At 42.4% G+C, this 19,187-nt stretch overlaps 1 protein-coding gene across 4 annotated transcripts in view; it reads right to left on the reverse strand.

The window, feature by feature from the left end:
* Positions 1-4,272: 4,272 nt before the first annotated feature.
* The window catches only part of LOC139554620 (POU domain, class 2, transcription factor 2-like), a 69,892-nt gene continuing 54,977 nt past the window's right edge, over positions 4,273-19,187 (reverse strand). The window contains exons 5-15 of one of the 4 annotated variants that reach the window (XM_071367577.1): positions 16,092-16,205; positions 15,542-15,760; positions 15,174-15,282; positions 14,847-14,944; positions 14,336-14,497; positions 13,825-14,115; positions 13,332-13,523; positions 12,835-12,883; positions 12,483-12,630; positions 11,826-11,899; positions 4,273-11,265 (exon numbers count right to left, since the gene is read on the reverse strand). In XM_071367577.1, coding sequence (XP_071223678.1) covers positions 10,967-11,265; positions 11,826-11,899; positions 12,483-12,630; positions 12,835-12,883; positions 13,332-13,523; positions 13,825-14,115; positions 14,336-14,497; positions 14,847-14,944; positions 15,174-15,282; positions 15,542-15,760; positions 16,092-16,205 — 1,755 coding nt within the window. In that variant the 3' untranslated portion in view covers positions 4,273-10,966. Of the gene's footprint in view, positions 11,266-11,825; positions 11,900-12,482; positions 12,631-12,834; positions 12,884-13,331; positions 13,524-13,824; positions 14,116-14,335; positions 14,531-14,846; positions 14,945-15,155; positions 15,283-15,541; positions 15,761-16,091; positions 16,206-19,187 lie in introns of all 4 variants that reach the window. The other 3 variants (XM_071367575.1, XM_071367576.1, XM_071367574.1) reach the window with 3 other exon arrangements.

Here is a 19,187-nt window from a genome sequence, read left to right on the forward strand (position 1 = left end):
GGCAGCAGTACATGGGTGCCATGATTGGCTGTTCCTACACGTAGCTCAGCCAGGCCTTCTCAAAGCATGTTTTATCATTCTTGTGTAGGTGTCCATCTAGTGGTGGCTCTTATTAGTAGCCCAATGGATCAGACGTCATAGCAATTGCCAATAACAACATAGAATGCATTGGGCCATGCCACGCTCCATTATACATTTAAATGGGCCAGTGTGGGCATGAATGTTGCATTTCACTAAGCCCACACCAGTCTATGTGGTGTCTGTTGGTGAATTTGAGACACACTGGCAATAAACATTAGGAGAGAAATAGCCAATAGCCTCAACTGTGTATTACGGGGGGGGCTTTCTCACCTCACTAGGCAGTGGAACGTGTGTGTGAATGCCCGACACACACAGACGCCCTCTGCAACAGCCCTGCAGGCTCTCCATTCGTTACTAGCCCTTGATGGATTCCTCGGTTAACACATGTAGGATAAACAAGACTTCCCAGAAGAGAGGAAGAAGGACTGGGACTGACTGGAAAGATCCCTCGTCGGTTCTCCCTCCCTCCCTCCCTCCCTCCCTCCCTCCCTCCCTCCTACACTACTAGGCCACCCAGATCCACCACACCAGACCAAAAGCATCAGGAGTTTGTTACCATTCACCACACCAGACCGAAAGCATCAGGAGTTTGTTACCATTCACCACACCAGACCGAAAGCATCAGGAGTTTGTTACCCGCAGTAACTCTCAGACAGACACTACGCAGTCTTGTGAAAGGATGATTTAAAGTGAGATTTGTCACTCGATTAAGATGACGCAAGCCGGTTTGGTTTTGGTTACTTGGTAATCTCCCACTGTGGGCTCTACCCCTGTTATTGTCTTATACTGAAAAGAAGGATGATATTTTCCAATTCATGTCATGTGTGAGCCGTAAGGCTTCTTCCATGGTTCTGGGAAGCAGCAACAGTCTAATCTCAATTAATGAATGTATCCATCATGTAGGATGAGTATTGTATATCAATCCCAGACGATCCACGATATCCTCGATTAAAACTGAAAAACACTATGCCACCCACTCATTCACTAGAAAGACTGCACAAAGTCTGACCAAACTCTAAACCACAGTGTAGGTATAGCATACTATAGCTGAGTTTGGGTTCATCATGGTGATATTATAACATTATACCTGAATAACTTACACCTATTTCAAAATAAAGTAACAATAGCGGTCATGACTGAACAGTGGAAAGAGGTTAAAAGTATATATACATACGTGGAGGCTACTCAGAGGTGGAAGGGGAGGACCATCCTTCTCAGTGAATTTCATAAAAATAAATGCTTTAAAACATTAAAAAAGTTATCCTTTTTAGATAAAACTATACTAAATATAATAACATCACCAAAACATGTATTTAAACACACTGTTTTGCAATGAAGATCTACAGGATCCTCAGCAGCACTCTGTAGGGTAGCACCATGGTGTAGCCGGAGGACAGCTAGCTTCCATCCTCCTCTGGGTACATTGACTTCAATACAAAACCTAGGAGGCTCATGGTTCTCACCCCCTTCCATAGACTTACACAGTAATAAATGACAACTTCCAAAGGATGTCCTCCAATCTATCAGAGCTCTTGCAGCATGAACTAACATGTTGTCCACCCAATCAAAGGATCAGATAACTAATCTAGTACTGAAAGCATAAGCTACCGCTAGCTAGCACTGCAGTGCATAAAATGTGGTAAGTAGTTGACTCAAAGAGAGAGAAAGACAATAGTTGAAGAGTTTTGAGAAATAGAGAGTGAGAGAGTGTCCTTTTTTTTCTTCTCACTTTCAGTTTCACTTACTTAGCTAGAAAATGCAGCTAGCTGGTTCAGCCTACAGAGGGATGCTATGTTAGCTAGCTGGCTATGACTATCCAACACAACACTGGAACTCAAGGTAAGCTTTTGGTTTTACTCATTTATTGCCACCTGGGCCTGCCGGTGTAACTGCTTACTGACTGTACACTGTAACATTACTGCATGTTTGTAGCGGGTTTACTAACGCATTCATTATATTAGTTATGCTGACTATGATGTTACTTTAGAAAATATGGTGACAATGATGTAGGCTGTGTAGCGGTTTGGCTTGGAAAGTTTTTTTTCGCCTGGTCACATACAGCTGATGTGAAGTGCATTGAAGTCCACAAGTGATGGGAAGAGGTGAGAGAGCATAGATGCGAGAAGACATACAACTTGACTACTATGAAAGTGAACTGTGTTTACGCGTGATCAGGTATGTATTTATTCCACTGATTCTGTTGAAAAAAAAATCCTAAACGGAACAAAATGAGAATAAACATACCTGAATTTGCCCAATAGAAATTCTTGTTTACAACTGTTGGACCAATGATTACACCATAGATCAACTAGATGCAGGCAAGGTGGTATTGAATGTCACCCATCAGTCCATGTGTCACTGTCTGTCACCTCAAATTTGTCTCTCGACCTGTGTGCACCTACATTGTAAACGTTCATTCATAGGCTAGTTTGTAGCAACCTCATGATGGGTATAGGGAAAATTTGAGTATCCTGTAGTAGCCTAAACCAATCCATGTTACATTGAACTAAGTGAATGCAATATGAATGACAGTCATCCAATGTAATAGAAATAAGGCCATGTTCATGAAAGAAAAATCATCCTCCCTCATCTTAAACGGCACTTACAAATATATATATATATATACAAAGTATGTGGACACCCCCTCAAATTAGTGGATTCGGCTATTTCAGCCACACCTGTTGCTGACAGGTGTAGAAAATCGAGCACACTGCCATGCAATCTCCATAGACAAACATTGTCAGTAGAATGGCCTTACTGAAGAGCTCAGTGACTTTCAACGTGGCACCGTCATAGGAAGCCACCTTTACAACAAGTCAGTTCTTCAAATTCCTGCCCTACTAGAGCTGCCCCAGTCAATTGTAAGTACTGTTATTGTGAAGTGGAAACGTCTAGGAGCAACAACGGCTCAGCCGCGAAGTGGTAGGCCACACAAGCACACAGAACGGGACTGCCGAGTGCTGAAGCGCGCAACTCACTACAGAGTTCCACACTGCCTCTGGAAGCAACGTCAGCACGATAACTGTTCGTCTGGAGCTTTATCGGGAGCTTCATGGCCGAGCAGCCACACACATGCCTATGATCAACATGCGCAATGCCAAGCATCAGCTGGAGTGGTGTAAAGCTCGCCGCCATTGGAATCTGGAGCAGTGGAAACACTTTCTCTGGCGTGACGAATCACACATCACCATTTGGCAGTCTGATGGATGAATCTGGGTTTGGCGGATAACCAAGAGAACACTTCCTGCCCCAAGGCATAGTGCTAATTGTAAAGTTTGGTGGAGGAGAAATAATGGTCTGAGGCTGTTTTCCATGGTTCGGTGCTAGGCCCCTTAGGAAATCTTAACGCTACAGCATAATGTACAATGACATTCTAGACGATACTGTGCTTCCAACTTTGTGGCAACAGTTTGGGGAAGGCCCTTTCCTGTTTCAGCATGACAATGCCCCCGTTCACAAAGCAAGGTCCATACAGAAATGGTTTGTCGAGATTGGTGTGGAAGAACTTGACTGGGCTGCACCCCATCGAACACCTTTGGGATGAATAGAAACGCAGACTGTGAGCCAGGCGTAATTGCCCAACATCAGTGCCCGACCTCACTAATGCTCATGTGGCTGAATGGAAGCAAGTGCCTGCAGCAATGTTCCAACAACTAGTGGAAAGCCTTCCCAGAAGAGTGGAGGGTATTATCGCAGCAAAGGGGGGACAAACTCCATATTAATGCCCATAATTTTGTAATGAGATGTTCGACGAGCAGGTGTCCACATACTTTTGGTCATGTAGTGTATCTAGTCTAGAGACATTGGACCTCTAACCTACTTTTCTTTGTGTACCTACTCTTATCAAGGACTCTATTTTGCATATAGACACAGTTATTCATGAGTTCACCGACTTAGGGCTTTCTTGACCAAAACCGGTAATAGGGTTTCAGGGAGAAGACAATATACTTTATTCTTCTCCTGATGCAGAAATACCCATTTGGATCCCTTTTTGTCAATAAAACAATGTTAAATTTGAACTATGATTGAACTCAGCTTCAAATTGAGTTCAAAATACTACTTTAAATCTACATACTGGCACCGCAAAAGTATCTCTTTAGTCATATGCTAGACATTCAATAACTGTTTTTGATAGAATGAGTACCTATTTGATAACACCAAGAGGGAAAATAAATAAAAGACATGGACAGATTGGTCTAAATTCGCACTTTATTCCTAACACTTACTGTTTCATTTGTCCCCCTCCCCCCAAACAACAGGCACACCCATAGCGATGAGTAAGGGACAGGTTAACAGTTGGGAACAAAATCAAAAAACGGGTTACTAACTCAGAGAGAGACTTGAGGTAAAAGCAGGTTACTCACAAACAGAAATGAAATGGGTCATAACAGATACAAAGTTAGAGAGCAGTGTTTTAGTTATCATCAGCATCATCATAGTTATCATCATCATCATCAAACATTGTATTAAAGAGAACTTTTTGAGTTTTTACCATCAAAAAGAAAAATGGCAATTTTTTATGTGTAAAATAAAAAAGGTTGGTGGAGTTCTTTGGTTTTCACTATTGAGGTTTTCATTAGTAAAATCTTTCTTTGCCGTACTAATGAAATTACCTTTGGATTTAAGCTGTATTGTAGAAAAAAATATGTTTAAAAAATAAACAAAGAATAAGGGCCAAATTGACTGTTTGTTCTCTCTTTTACTATATCCAATTTGATTTGATGTGACGTTCAGACATATTTATGTTCTCAAGGCCAAAGAAATATCTTAGTTCATGGAGACCTATAAATTGAGGATATTCTTAATAAGCACATAAAACAAACATTCATAGCCACTTATAACTACAGTATAAAATGGTCACAATTCAAGGCGCATTGCTTCATAGCATTAAGTGCTCTTGAAGACAGTAGTATGTCTTTTGATATCAATGAAGGGTAATAAACACCATTATGTAGCATTTACAGTCTTTATGAAGACTCCTGAATGTTTATATACACATGGATTAACTGTGTGTGTGTGTGTGTGTTTTGTGTGTGTGTGGTCTCACTGTGTGGTTTGACTTTGGTATCATTCTCGGTCCACCACAGGAGAGCCCTACACAGGCACACATACTGTACAGTATTAGCATCATGTTAATATCCCACACACACCTTCTCAGAAGAAACATTGCCATAAACACCTCCAATACCCTCACAGCATTGTCAACAGAAATCAAAGACCCACTGAAGGAGAGAGAAGTGGTGCATCTACTTCTGAGGAGTGACCTATAAAACAGAGGAAACTGCTTACAAACGGTTGTTTTTTTGAACTGTTAAAAAAAAAGAAAAGTGTTCTAAAGGCTTGTTCATCAAACTCAATAGCCAGGCCAGTTCTTGTACCCCTCTCCTGAGCCAAGACGACCATGGTCACATGTCTTATTAAAGCTTCTGTCTATTTGGTTTTTCATCAAAGAATATGAGGTATATATGACGTCGCCCTCACCTTGAAATGAAAGACGGGACCAGACAGCGAGAGAGACAGAGAGAGAGAGAGAGAGAAAGTGTGAACATCTAGAGGCATCTAGACGTGTCTGAACTCCTATTGGCACTCACAGGTGTAAGCAGAAAAGCGAAAGGAGAAATTTCAGGGGCCACTATAACTCTAAAATGTACCCATTTCATGGATCAGTTTGATAGTCTCTCTCTCTCCCTCTCCCTCTCTTACTCTCCGTTAGGTTAGGGCTTTAATCAGTTGACATGGGCTCTGAGATGACACCCACAGTCTTTACATTTGGTTTCAGTTTTTGTTTTAAAGCTCTGCCTTTTTCTTTGTGTTTTAAAGCATTTTGTCTTCTTGTCTTAATCTCAAGATCACCTCTCTCCAAAATAGAACCTCAAAGGTCCCAATCCAGAAATATAACAAATAAATTACATAAATGAATGAATCAATAAATAAACAGGTGAGAGTTCATAACGTACAAATCATTTGCAACGAAATGTATCCTCCCCCGAACATGAATAAATACACATCTTCAAACAAAGATCCCCAGAGAGATAGTTTAAAGCTTTTGGTCTAAAATCAAGTCATTATTATCATCAACATTTGTATAAAGGATCATTTCACAGCCTTTTATACATTAGCAATAAATAAGCAGTAGAACATATATATTTTTTCCTACAAAATCTATTGAAGCACTAACAGATAAATCCCCTCTAAAAGTGTCTGTCAACTGGTTTTCAGTTGATTTCCGCCCGCCCCTCCCCACAATATTATCATTGGTTGCCTTTAATATCTGCCTATATGTGCCCAAGTATGCCTCATTTCACGTGTGAAGTTCCATGCCTTTATCAAACACTATTCTGTGGTACACTAGACAGAACAGTGTGTACTGAATCTTTATGGGTTGGTTAATATGCAAGAGAATAACTCTTTCCACACACTCATTCGATCTCACTTTTCCTCTCCTGTCACATACACACCATCCATATCTCACACACAGGTATACGCTCAATCATGTATGGAAGCATGCCTGAATGCACACGCTCGCACAGTACCTTTCTTGCTCTACCAGTCTTTCTATATATCTATCCAGAAAACCTAGCACAAACACAGTTATCCAACTGTTCCTCTCTGACAATTGTGCATTGGTTTGGTTGGTATTTGGTATGTCTGTGTGTCAAAAAGTTTCGCTTTTGGTATTCAGTTTTGGCTTTTTCACGACATTCTTGACCAAAGAAAAATTTGGAAGCTACATTTTCACAGTATTATTTCCAACCACCTAATGAAAAAAGCACAACAAAAAAAAGAACCCAGACAAGATATGAAAATAGGCAATAAATCACCCCGTCAAGTAGAAAGCAATGAGACAAAGTCATACAGCAATCTACAGACAGACCATGAAAAGCAAAAAATATATATTTTTAAATTCAGTTCAGCGAGGTCATTAGCTATTCCGTCCAGGAAAATGGTGAACAAAGGAGGTCACAAATGGAGGAGGGAGGAGAGAGTGAGAGGGAAGGCCTCTGTCTCCGACTGTGACATACAGACAGGGCTTGACCCCTCCCTCTCTCTTCCTCCTCCTCTTCCTCCTCTTTGTCTACAACGTGTTGTATTTGGTTTTTGGTTTCTTATCTGTTCAGTTTAGTTGCTCATACGGAGGTTTTGGTTAGGTTATTTTTTTGGTTTGGGTCCTCCGTTCCAGCTTTCTCCTCGGTTTTCCCCTGCAGTTTCCAACAGATCCTGTTTTTGCCTTTGACTTCTCTGTGTAGTCTTTTTGTTTTCTTGTCTTCTTTTTTTGGCCCTTTCACCCCATCTTTCGAGGCAAAGGAGAGGGACAGAAGGGATGGAGGGCAGGGGGTTGGGAGGGACGCTGTCACTTTTTTTTGGTGTGGAGTCGTCCTGTTATTGGGTGTTTGGTTTTTGACACTGCTGAGGTTTCTGTCTGAACACTTGTTTCCCGGCTCTTCCGGCTGGGAGAAACAATGCTTTGGTATCCAAGAGTGACTGACTGGAAGTGAATGATATGAAGTTGGTGGAATTATATGGAAATTATATACACTACCATTCAAAAGTTTGAGGTCACTTAGAAATGTCCTTGTTTTTGAAAGAAAAGCGAATTATTTATCCATTAAATTAACATCAAATTGATCAGAAATAGTAGTACACAGTAGTATACAGCGTTGTACTAAATCTTCAGTTTCTTGGCAATTTCTCGCATGGAATAGCCTTCATTTCTCAGAACAAAAATAGACTGGTGAGTTTCAGAAGAAAGTGCTTTGTTTCTGGCCATTTTGAGTCTGTAATCGAACCCACAAATGCCGATGCGCCAGATACTCAACTAGTCTAAAGAAGGACAGTTTTATTGCTTCTTAAATCAAAACAACAGTTTTCAGCAGTGCTAACATAATTGCAAAAGGGTTTTCTAATGATCAATCAGCCTTTTAAAATGATAAACTTGGATTAGCTAACACAACGTGCCATTGGAACACTGGAGTGATGGTTGCTGATAATGGGCCTCTGTACGCCTAATGTAGATATTCCATTTAAGATCAGCCGTTTCCAGCTACAATTAGTAATTTACAACATTAACAATGTCTACACTGTATTTCTGATCAATTTGATGTTATTGTAATAGACCAAAATGTGCTTTTCTTTCAAAAACAAGGACATTTCTAAGTGACCCCAAACTTTTGAACGGTAGTGTATTTTTTTAAAACAGGCAAACAACTATAATGAAAGGCATAAAGGATTATTTTGGTTCAACATCTCGATACATTTTAGTGTAGTCTGGTGTGTGTTTGTGTGTGTGTGTGTGTGTGTGTGTGTGTGTGTGTGTGTGTGTGTGTGTGTGTGTGTGTGTATGTGTGCTTGAAGCAACAGGCAGTAGAGTACATTTTGGTGTTCATATACAGTCAGGTCCATCATTATTGGCACCCTTGATAAAGGTCATAAAAAAAACAGTATAAAATAAATTATAAAAATACTGAGATATATTGTTTGTTTTTTTTAACCTGGAGAAATTATGTTATTTTACACTAATACAATTGCTCAGAGAAATATTATTTTTTTAACAAGTAATACAAGAAAATCTAAAAAAAGTGGTCAGAATTAGTGGTCAGAATTATTGAATTATTGTTCAGAATTATTGTTTTTAATACTCTAGCACCCTCCCCTTGCGAGGATAACTACACTGAGCCTTCAAACAACAGGTTTTCAATGGGATTCAAGTCCGGAGACTGAGATGGCCATTGCAAAATCTTAATTTTGTGGTGAATTAACCATTTCTATGTGGATTTTGATTAGTGCTTGGGGTTATTGTCTTGCTGGAAGTTCCACACTCAGTTCCACAGAGGCAACCGGGTTTTCGGTTAAAATGCCCTGGTACTGGGTAAAGTTCATGATGCCATTGACCTTAAAACAAGGGCCCCAGGACCAGTGGAAGCAAAATAGCCCCATAACATCAAAGATCCACCACCATATTTTACCATTGGTATGAGGTACTTTTATGCATATGCTTCGGTTTTTCAACACCAAACCCACCACTGGTGTGCTTGGCCAAAGAGCTCTATGTTCAGATAACATGAAAATGGATCTCTTTGGCCACGCACACCAGTGGTGAAAAGGTTCCTCATACGGTAAAATAGGGTGGTGGATCATTGATGTTATGGATGTTACTATTCCAGCAAGACAATAACCCCAACCACTAATCAAAATCCATAAAGAAATGGTTAATTGACCACACATCAACATTTTGCTATGGCCATCTCAGTCTCCAGACTTGAACACCATTGAAAACCTGTGGTTTGAATTGAAGATGGAAGTCCATAAGCGCAGACAAAGGATATCAAGGATCTGGAGAGATTCTGTATGGAGAAATGGTCAAAGATCCCTCCCAACGTGTTCTCCAATATCATAAAACATTTTAGAAAAAGGCTCAGTGTCCTTATCATCACAAGGGGAGGATGCTGGAGTATTGAAAACAGGGGTGCCAATCATTTTGACCCCTATCTTTAAAAAAAAAAAAAGTTGTATTGCTAGTTAAACAGAATCTCTTTCTCTGAGCAATTATTCGTATAACATAATATAATTTCCCATTTTTTTTTGCATACAATGTAGCCCAGTATTTTAATAATTTATTTTATAGAGTCATTATTGCTCATCTTTATCAAGGGTGTCAATAATTTTTGACTCCACTATATAAAATAAGTTATGAAACAAAGGAGGCAATAATATCCAGACTGTATCACAACTGGCCGTTATTGGGAGTCCCATAGGGCGGCGCGCAATTGGCCAAGCGTCATCCGGGTTTGGTCGGGGTAGGACGTCATTGTAAATAAGATGTTGTTCTTAACTGACCAGCCTAGTTAAATAAAAATATCTCATCATATTAAACAAATATTGAAGATAATAACCTTAATGATGATGATGATAATTACGATGATCATTACAAAAATCTGAAATAAGAAAATAAACCACAAAATAAGTTGGAAAGTTACTAATTGTTATTAGTCTGAGGTGACTGCTAAATCCACAACACAGTTTAATACTGTAACTAGGTTGAAACTGTAGAGCCACTAGAGAGGTAGGTAGAGATATGTGGGAGGACTGACACTACTAAGATATCTATATCAAATCATTTGGTATGACATAACCCAAAGCTCAAATCATATAAAATACAAAAAATAAGTGTTGTAAAAGTGTTGAAAAAGTGTTGAAAACAAAACTTTAAAATAATATATTATGATGAAATGATACATGTTTTTGGCCTTGTTAAGTGTGGTTGATGTGCTGATCCTGGACAGATCAGAATCATAAGTCTTTTAAGTAAAGCTTTTCTCTCCGTTTTTTTGGTTTCAGTTTTTGGTATTTCGGTTTTGGAGATTTTGGCATGTTTGTCATTTTTGTCTTTGTGTGTTTTTCCCCTGTAGGTTTTCTTTATTTGGTTTTCTTTCCATCCATCTGCTGAAGCTTGTTGAAAGTATTTCTTTCTTTCCTTCTTTTCCTGTCCTTGCCACCCATCTCTCTCTGTCTTAGTTCAGTTCTCATCCCTGCCCTCTTTTTCATCAGGTTTTTCAGCTCATTTGTTCTTTTCCAGAGAAAGGAGTAAATGTACATTAGCATTCACTGCGTTCCACAATGCCACCTCTCCAACTGTATAGATATATATCTTTTTTGGTTTAAATCTCCACCGTTCTCCTGTTCTCTCCTCCTCTCCATTCTTCCTCGCTCTCTTCTTCCTCTTTCAATCTGTGTATTTTTTTGGCTTTGAAAGACTCCGGGAGAGAGAGCGGAGGCGACAAATGGAGGGAGAGAGAGATGGCTTTGGTTGAAAGGTGAGGTGTTTCTGTAAAGCTCAACTAAAACTCCTCCTCCTCCTTCCGATTGGATCCTTTGGGTTGTGTCGTCGTCACTCGGCCATGGCCCCGCCAAGCGGCGGCGGTGAGGCTTCGCTGAACGAGCCGAAGGAGGCGGTGCTGGAGCAGGGAGAGGCGGAGCAGGAGTCGACGTCCATGCCGCTGGCGCCGGGGGGTGGAGAGGCTCCCCTGGGACCGCCGACCAAACCCACACCGGCTTGGTGGGACGCCATAGGCAGGAGGGTGTGGCGGTTGAGGAATGGGGAGGGGCGAACCCCAGCCCCGCCCAGGATCATCTGACCTCCGGCCTCAAGACTGGAAATGGGCAGCTGCCCACCACTGGCAGCCAGAGCTGAACCATGATAGAGTTACAGGGGATGGGGTGAGAGAGGCAGGTGGAAGGATTGGTGGGGGAAGAGAAAGGTAGAGGAGAAAGAATAAGTGAATACACCTACCAGAGATACATCGGCATCGATTTGGGTGACACTGTAACTGATGACATGGTGAGATGAAGGATGGTGATGATGAAGGTGAGACATTGCAACAAATGAGAGAAAGTAGTATGAGTAGAGCAAGGAGAGCTTAGCCAGTCAGAGCTTACAGAAAAACGCCTGGCACATACACACAGACACACAGACACACAGGACACTCCTATGATCTACTTGGTGGTGATATGGATGGAATGGGATGGCGTGAAGACATGCAATTTCAAGTGATCTGAAATCGCATGTTGAAATGATGGCAAATGGAGGGACATCCTCTTTTCTGACTTGAGATCTGCACGCTTAACTCAAAATTGTATCCTATTGACACCAAGTCATGATTTACGCCAGGCAGTGTTGCGCGTGCTTATCAGAAGTCAGAATACCGTCCATAATCTGGATACACACCGATTTTGTCAGACAAACACACCTTGCATTGTGGCCAGGTGATTGCTGCTGACGAGAGCCTGGTTCATCCCTGTGCTTACTCCCATCATTGTGTTCCTGGAATATGTATGGATCCATATTCCCCCATGTGCACATACACACACATTCACACATGCAGAGATAGAGAAAGGACCAAGAGGGTTAAGTGAAAGCTCATTAATCAAACACCCTCATGTTTTTCTATTAAGGATACACAACATGTTTTCAATTCATGCATTGGCCTGGGTCTAACTCTGGGATGACTAGCACGTCCGTGCCTGCAGACAAATATTCATGTTTCTTCATATGTGTGAGAACTTTGAGATTTGCTGCTAAACAGGTGGGGTGACATGACATTCCCCATGTAGTCCCATACCATAAATTCCCAGCGAATCAGTAAATATCACCTCATCCAGTCTCAAAGTTGACTTTATTGCGTACACAGTTTAGCAGATGCTGAGGATTCAGTGTTAGGAGTCAGTGTTCTATTGAGCAGTAGTCGTTGAGTGTGCAAGGGACAGAGAGAGGATAGAGTAGAAGTATAATTATATAATTAGGGGACACTAACCCAGCGAATATCAAAGTGTGTTTGAGAGAGAGAGAGAGAGAGAGAGAGAGAGAGAGAGAGAGAGAGAGAGAGAGAGAGAGAAAAGACACTCACCCAGCGTTCAGGCTGTGGGTACTGAGGGTGGGAGGAGCGGGGCTGGCTGTGCTGTGTGGAGGCGGAGTCCTAGAGGAGGGGGTGGAGCTGGTGGCTGCAGAGCCACAGGGGGTCAGAGGGCAGGTCACCAAGGGTAATGGACTGGTCACTGAGAAAGAAAGAGCGAACCATCAGTAGTAATATGAATGGTATACAGTACATTTGGTTACATTGCTAGGTTTTCCCAATGCCCATGGTACTGGGCATCTGCACTCGTCTCTATGTCTTAGTCCACTAAAGGGAATTTAGACCTCTGGCACTTATTGTCTAGCTTCACAAAAACACAAATGTATCCAAAAATCTATTTCCTCACCTGTTGTGCTGAGGCTGGTGGCAGCCTGGTGCAGCCCGTGACTGGACACCTGGAGGGAGAGGAACAGAAAGAAAGAAAGAAAGAAAGAAAGAAAGAAAGAAAGAAAGAAAGAAAGAAAGAAAGAAAGAAAGAAAGAGCGGTGGATAGGCCGTGAGGAGAAGAGAGACAGAAGAAACATGCTCTCATGGTGTAACTGTGATGACGTGTGGGTTGGTCTGTAACATTTGGCACCTCATACAACAGTGTAGCCATTTGCACGGTGCTGAGAGTGGAGCAGTGCAGGATGGGTTAGGCCACAGGGTCACACATGGGGTCATGCAGAGGGAGGGGGGCAAGTCCATAGATCCAGAGAGTCAAAGATCTATTCCTCTCATGATGCCTGACTTGTATCTAGACAGTTTGTTTCCAAACTTAGAAACAGGGAGGCAATGGACCAAAGGCCTGCCAATGAGAGGCATGGTGGGGAGAGTGGGGATGGGGTGAGTGCGGGGTCATACCATGTGCGGGCTGTAGCAGGGGGGTTTGTGCATCATGGAGGGGGACTGGCTGGGCAGGGGAGGGGTGGCACTGCAAGGGTTGATGCGCTTCTCTTTCTGGCGCCGGTTGCAGAACCAGACCCGAATCACCTCCTTCTCCATGTTGAGCTGCTGGCCCATCAAGAGAATCTCCTCTGAGTTAGGCTTCTGGTTCTGGAGGGAACACAGTCAAAAATCATGGTCAAGCATGTTGTCACAGGACACAAACATTTTATATCGCATAAAGCTGACATGTTGTCAATGTTACATTCAACAGTTTCAGCAGTATTTAGAAAATACCAAGCAAGGGTAAATATTTATTTAAGTTTTAAATTAAATGTTCATCAAAAAGTGAAATAAACTTTCACGACAGGGTCGTTGGTTTATGTACTCCACTGTGAGTGCAGGGTAGGGAGTGGAATGTCATTTGAGTGTGTTCCCCAGTGGTCTGGTGTGGGACCTCTCTCTTTCTCACCAAGATGAAGTTGCGCTCTAAGGCCACGCGGACGTTGGTCTCAATGCTGGTGCGTTTCTTCCTGCGGCGCCCCGGCATGCCCTCAAATCCCATCATGGGGGAGGAGAGAGAGTTTGGGCTGGGAAGCATGCTGTCTATCGCCATGGTCTCCGCGTCGTTTAGCCACTTCTCAAGCAGAGGCTTGAGCTTGCACATGTTCTTAAAGCTCAGGTTTAGGGCCTCGAAGCGAGAGATGGTGGTCTGGCTGAAGTCATTCCCATACAGTTTCCCCATCGCCATGCCTACGTCACCCTGGGGGAACAGAGAATTTGTGTTAACCGGTCATCTTCATTTTGGCCTCTAGCTCCTCCTGTCCCCCCCCCCCCACTGCAAACACACATACACACTCTGACCCACGCACACACACCCCCACACCCCCACACACACTCTGACCCATATGAGGTCTAGCTTGATCAAATTGCTTATGGCTCTCTTGCCCTTTATCACAACACATGCACGCATACAAACGTACCTGTGTGAAGCCCAGTTTGATGCGTCTCTGTTTGAAGGTGCGGGCGAACTGCTCCAGCTCCTCCAGGTCACTGGGCTCCTCGCCGTGAGGGCCAGAGGTCACCGAGGTCATGGGGGCTGCCGAGGCTCCGGAGGTCACCCCGCCGTCCCCGCTCTTGTCCCTCTGTAATGATGAGAGGCCGTCACCATGGCGACGCTACCGTACAGGAGACATAAACCCATATCATTCCTGCGGAATGGCGAAGGGTACTGGCACATTGACATTAGCAATGTTTAAACTGTGGATCAATTCAAACACACTCTGGGTTACTGGTTTGGTGTTTGATTAGATCAGCGTTTGGATCAATGCACCAGCACTGACTCCACAGAGCTCTTTGTTTTCTGCTTGTAGAGGCAGATCCCTACCCTACTTACAAATATGTAGTACAGTATGTTATAAAGTCCAGTCTCAACACACACACGGACACACACAGACACACACATATTTGAGGTGGTTTTCAATAATACAATACCTGTGCTTGCAGTCCCAGCCTGGGTGGAGTAGTTAGAAGACTCCCCTGGCTTTGCTGATGCTGAGGTAGCGGAATTAAATTAGGTGTCGAGAGCAAACCTGAGGAACACAACGGAGAGGCCGTTAACACTATTAACACTATTAAAGTATTGTAATTATATGAACACTACTTTATTTTATTTTAACTGTATTGTTACGACTTTATTCTAACTTGTTTTAGAACTAAGCAGTTAGATCATAACGCCAAGCTCTACATGATGTTTTGTGCCAAGAGGAAGTGACAGTGTTGATGATGGTGGTTCCCACTTACTTAGTAGGTCCCACTTACCCTGCTGCCCCTGTTGTCCCTGGGCCTGAGGCAGGAGGAACTGAGGAGACTGCAGGTGGTGGCCGGGCATCAGGACTAACTGCTGAAACTGCAACAGCTGCTGGATATCCTACAGGAGGAAGAGAGAGAAAAGGGTCAACGAGTCATGTATGATTTCTGAACAGAGCACCATACACACAATACAATGCAAAGAAATGAGCAATACAATGCAAAGAAATGAGCAAAGAACCAAAATGTGCACAGCCCCAGCCTTCAAAGTAACATCACCTAAGAGTATATAGAGAAACACTTCTGACAGACAAGTGTTGGTTAGTGAGTTCGATTGGCTTAAAGCTGGTCATATCTGATCCGTGACTGGCCGCTCCTACCTGGGCGGTGAGCTGGATAGGCTGAGAGAGGGTGAGCTGGGGCGGGGCTTGCTCCTGTTTGGTCAGCTGTTGTTGCTGCTGCTGCTGATTGGCTTGGGCGGCTGCGTGGGCGGCATGAGCAGCGTGAGCCGCGTTGGACTGCTGCACGGCGGCGGCCAGGAGCTGAGCCTGGGCCTGCTGAAGCAACAGCTGCTGCTGCGCAGGCAAGAGGGCAGCCAGCTGAGGAAGAGGCGGGAAGAAGAGGTGGTGGAGGAGAGGGTAGGGTTTGCCCAAAGAGAGGAGGGGGAAAAGCAGAAGAGATAGAGAAAAAGAAGTGTCACCCAGCGTTTGAGCAGGCAGTAAGAGGCAGAGATGGGATCAATTCCATTTTAATTCAGTCAATTCAGGAATGAGGAAGATTTGAATTTCCGTTTACTTCCTTAATTGACAGAATTGAGTGAAAAAATGGAATTCACTCCAACCTTGGTAAGATGCAGAAGCAAGCGAAGCAGAAAATGCTTAATGTCCATCACCCTAACCGCCTACACACTACATCTGTGCCAGTGCTTACCCCTGCCAGCTGACTCCCTGCCAACATGAGTTGTGTGTGAGGGTGAGGCGTCTGCTGCTGGGAAGGAGGCGGCACATGGGTGGAGATCATCTCAGGTACTGCCTCACCTTTACTCTGCAGGGTGAATAATATCAAAACATTGAATAAGGTTAAACCTCAAAAGAATAATCATAAAAATGTTTTTGGGCATCTGGTACACAGGCCTCATTTTAGTTGCCAAAATGGGTCCCTTAAATGGACAGAGATACGGTCCAGAAATGACCTGATTGGAGCAAAAACATATATTTAGCCTAAAACTAAGGATTTGTGTGGTTTCTTGAGATAAAACATGTATTAATATTGGAGTACCATCTATATATGAACCACACAGCTAACATTCAAGCTCAAATTTGACGTATACAGTGCATTCGGAAAGTATTCAGGCCCCTTGAGTTTTTCCACATTTTGTTACGTTACAGCCTTATTCTAAAATTGATCAATCTACACACAATACCCCATAATGACAAAGCAAAAACTGGTTTTTAGAAATTGTTGCAAATTTATTAAAAATAAAAAAAACGGACATTTTACATTTACATAAGTATTCAGACCCTTTACTCAGTACTTTGATGAAGCACCTTTGGCAGCGATTACAGCCTCGAGTCTTCTTGGGTATGACGCTACAAGCCTGGTACACCTGTATTTGGGGAGTTTCTCCCATTCTTCTCTGGAAGAAAAAGAATAGTGGCCGTGGAAGAACTGGGACATTTTCAGCTTCCAGGAATAGTGTACAGATCCTTGTGACATGGGGCCGTGCATTATCATGCTGAAACATGAGGTGATGGCGGTGGATGAATGGCACGACAATGGGCCTCAGGATCTCATCACGGTATCTCTGTGCATTCAAATTGCCATCGATAAAATGCAATTTTGCTCGTTGTCCGTAGCTTATGCCTGCACATACCATAACCCCACCGCCACAATGGGGCACTCTGTTCACAACATTGACATCAGCAAAACGCTCGCCCACACGACGCCATACACGTCGCCATACACGTGGTCTGCGGTTGTGAGGCTGGATGGATGTACTGCCAAGTTCTCTGAAACAAGGTTGGAGGTGGCTTATGGTAGAGAAATTAACATAAAATTTCCTGGCAACAGCTCTGGTGGCCATTCCTGCAGTCAGCATGGCAATTCCACTCTCCCTCAACACTTGAGACATCTGTGGCATTGTGTTGTGTGACAAAACTGCACATTTCAGAGTGGCCTTTTATTTCCCCCAGCACCAGCTTCTTGATAATGCACACCTGTCAGGTGGATGGATTATCTTGGCAAAGTAAAAATGCGCACTAAAATTAACACCTGCCAAATGCGGGTAGATTTAGGTATTAGCGGGTAAGAATGTCTATTTCACCAGCCACGTTGGCAGGTGGTCAATTTTCAGGACTCTACAGTGCAAGCATTACATTTGAAATTGTGAATAATGTTTTGTGTCAAAAGTCAAGTATTAGCATATGTGTGAAGCTGTTTACAAAGTATTTCTGCTGTTTTGTTTCATAGCTGCTAATCGCACAAAGAAATACAAATCCTAGATCCCACCTCGCGCAGCAACAGCTTTGTGCACTGTGAGTGAAGAGCTGATAGAATCCATTTTGGAGGAGCTTGCACAAGCATAATAGTTGGTCTAATTTACTCAAGTCAGCAAAGTCCTCTGGTTTCTTGGCTTATTACATTTTTTTGTTCATAAGCTTGGTTGTTTTTCAAATGTTAGTTTGAATCTTCTGCTTCAACTGAAAGTGAAGAGAAGCGGTCTACTACTAGTCACATCCCAAATCTCACACACACACACACACACACAAACACATACAGACTCGAGTGGCCCCATTACCACGGTAACCTCCCTCCTTAAATGGGCAGCTGAATTTTTTTAATAATCTGATATTTGGGGTAAAAGACACAGGTCACAAAAAATGTATTAAATTGAGCAAAATACCACATTACCTCTTAATAATACATTTCTTGATTTAGAAACATTACAAAGCATGGTCATCAGTTTTTTTTATGTAATTATGGCAAAAATATATTTGGGCTGGTAAAAAATCTGAGGGGCTGGTAGTTTTTTTCCATCTACATGACACAGTGGCAGTGAATTTTAGGCCCTGATGTTGCATTTATATTTTTGTTTAGTGGATATGTGACTCGTTTCAGGAAACTAGGCATAGGTCGCGCTTCACTACTTCACAGGAGAGGCATTTGAACGTAAACATGTATTTATTTTTTATTATGCTTCTGTCTATAACATGAGCTGCTTAGTATGTGTAGGTAATCCTTTCTAACACAGATTTTTTTGAAAGATATCACAAAGAACTGCAAATGTGTTGCTAATGCTCTCCACTTTCTGGAGGACCCAGTTTTGAAATCAGTGGAATGTCCAGTGGAAGCAGAGTATGATAGCTAAGGAGATGGAGAGAATTCTGGCGTTTGATTGCAAATATGCAGGGGGAGTCGAAAAGAGAACACACATAAAGCTGTTGAATAAAACATCTGTCTCCGGATCACATCTTCAAACTAAGGGCAACCATGGCATCCATGCCAGAAAGAGAGAAGCGTTCATCTATGTATACAGCTTTTTTTTACACCTTTTGTATCCTGTGCATGTGACAAATAAACTTGGATTTTATTTGATATATTGCATGTTTACCAGAGACGGTAATGTGAAGAACAACATGACCTGCACCAAAGTCAAATTAGGATATAACGTTAGGTCAACAAGACAGTGTCTAAGTAATAAAATTATCCCGTAGAATGTCCTGCTTTTATTTCATCACACTCACAACCCAAGCTATTTTCTGTAATTAGCTCGCCATTAACTATTAAATAATGATCTTGTTGTGAGTTTATTTTCCTGTAATAATTAATACAAATGAGCTAGTTAAGACGTTGTCAGCTATATGATATGGTCATTATTTGAACTGGCTAGCCAGCTAACTTAACGTTAGAAAAGCTAGCTAGCTAGCTAACAAGCTATAAATGAACCAAAACATTCTTTTGAAAGGTGATTTTGGTTTGCTAGATTGACATAAAAATACAAAATTATTTTTTAAACGGATGGGTTTA

The sequence above is a fragment of the Salvelinus alpinus genome, chromosome 26 (genome assembly GCF_045679555.1).
Source record: "Salvelinus alpinus chromosome 26, SLU_Salpinus.1, whole genome shotgun sequence".
NCBI classification, from domain to species: Eukaryota; Metazoa; Chordata; class Actinopteri; order Salmoniformes; family Salmonidae; genus Salvelinus; species Salvelinus alpinus.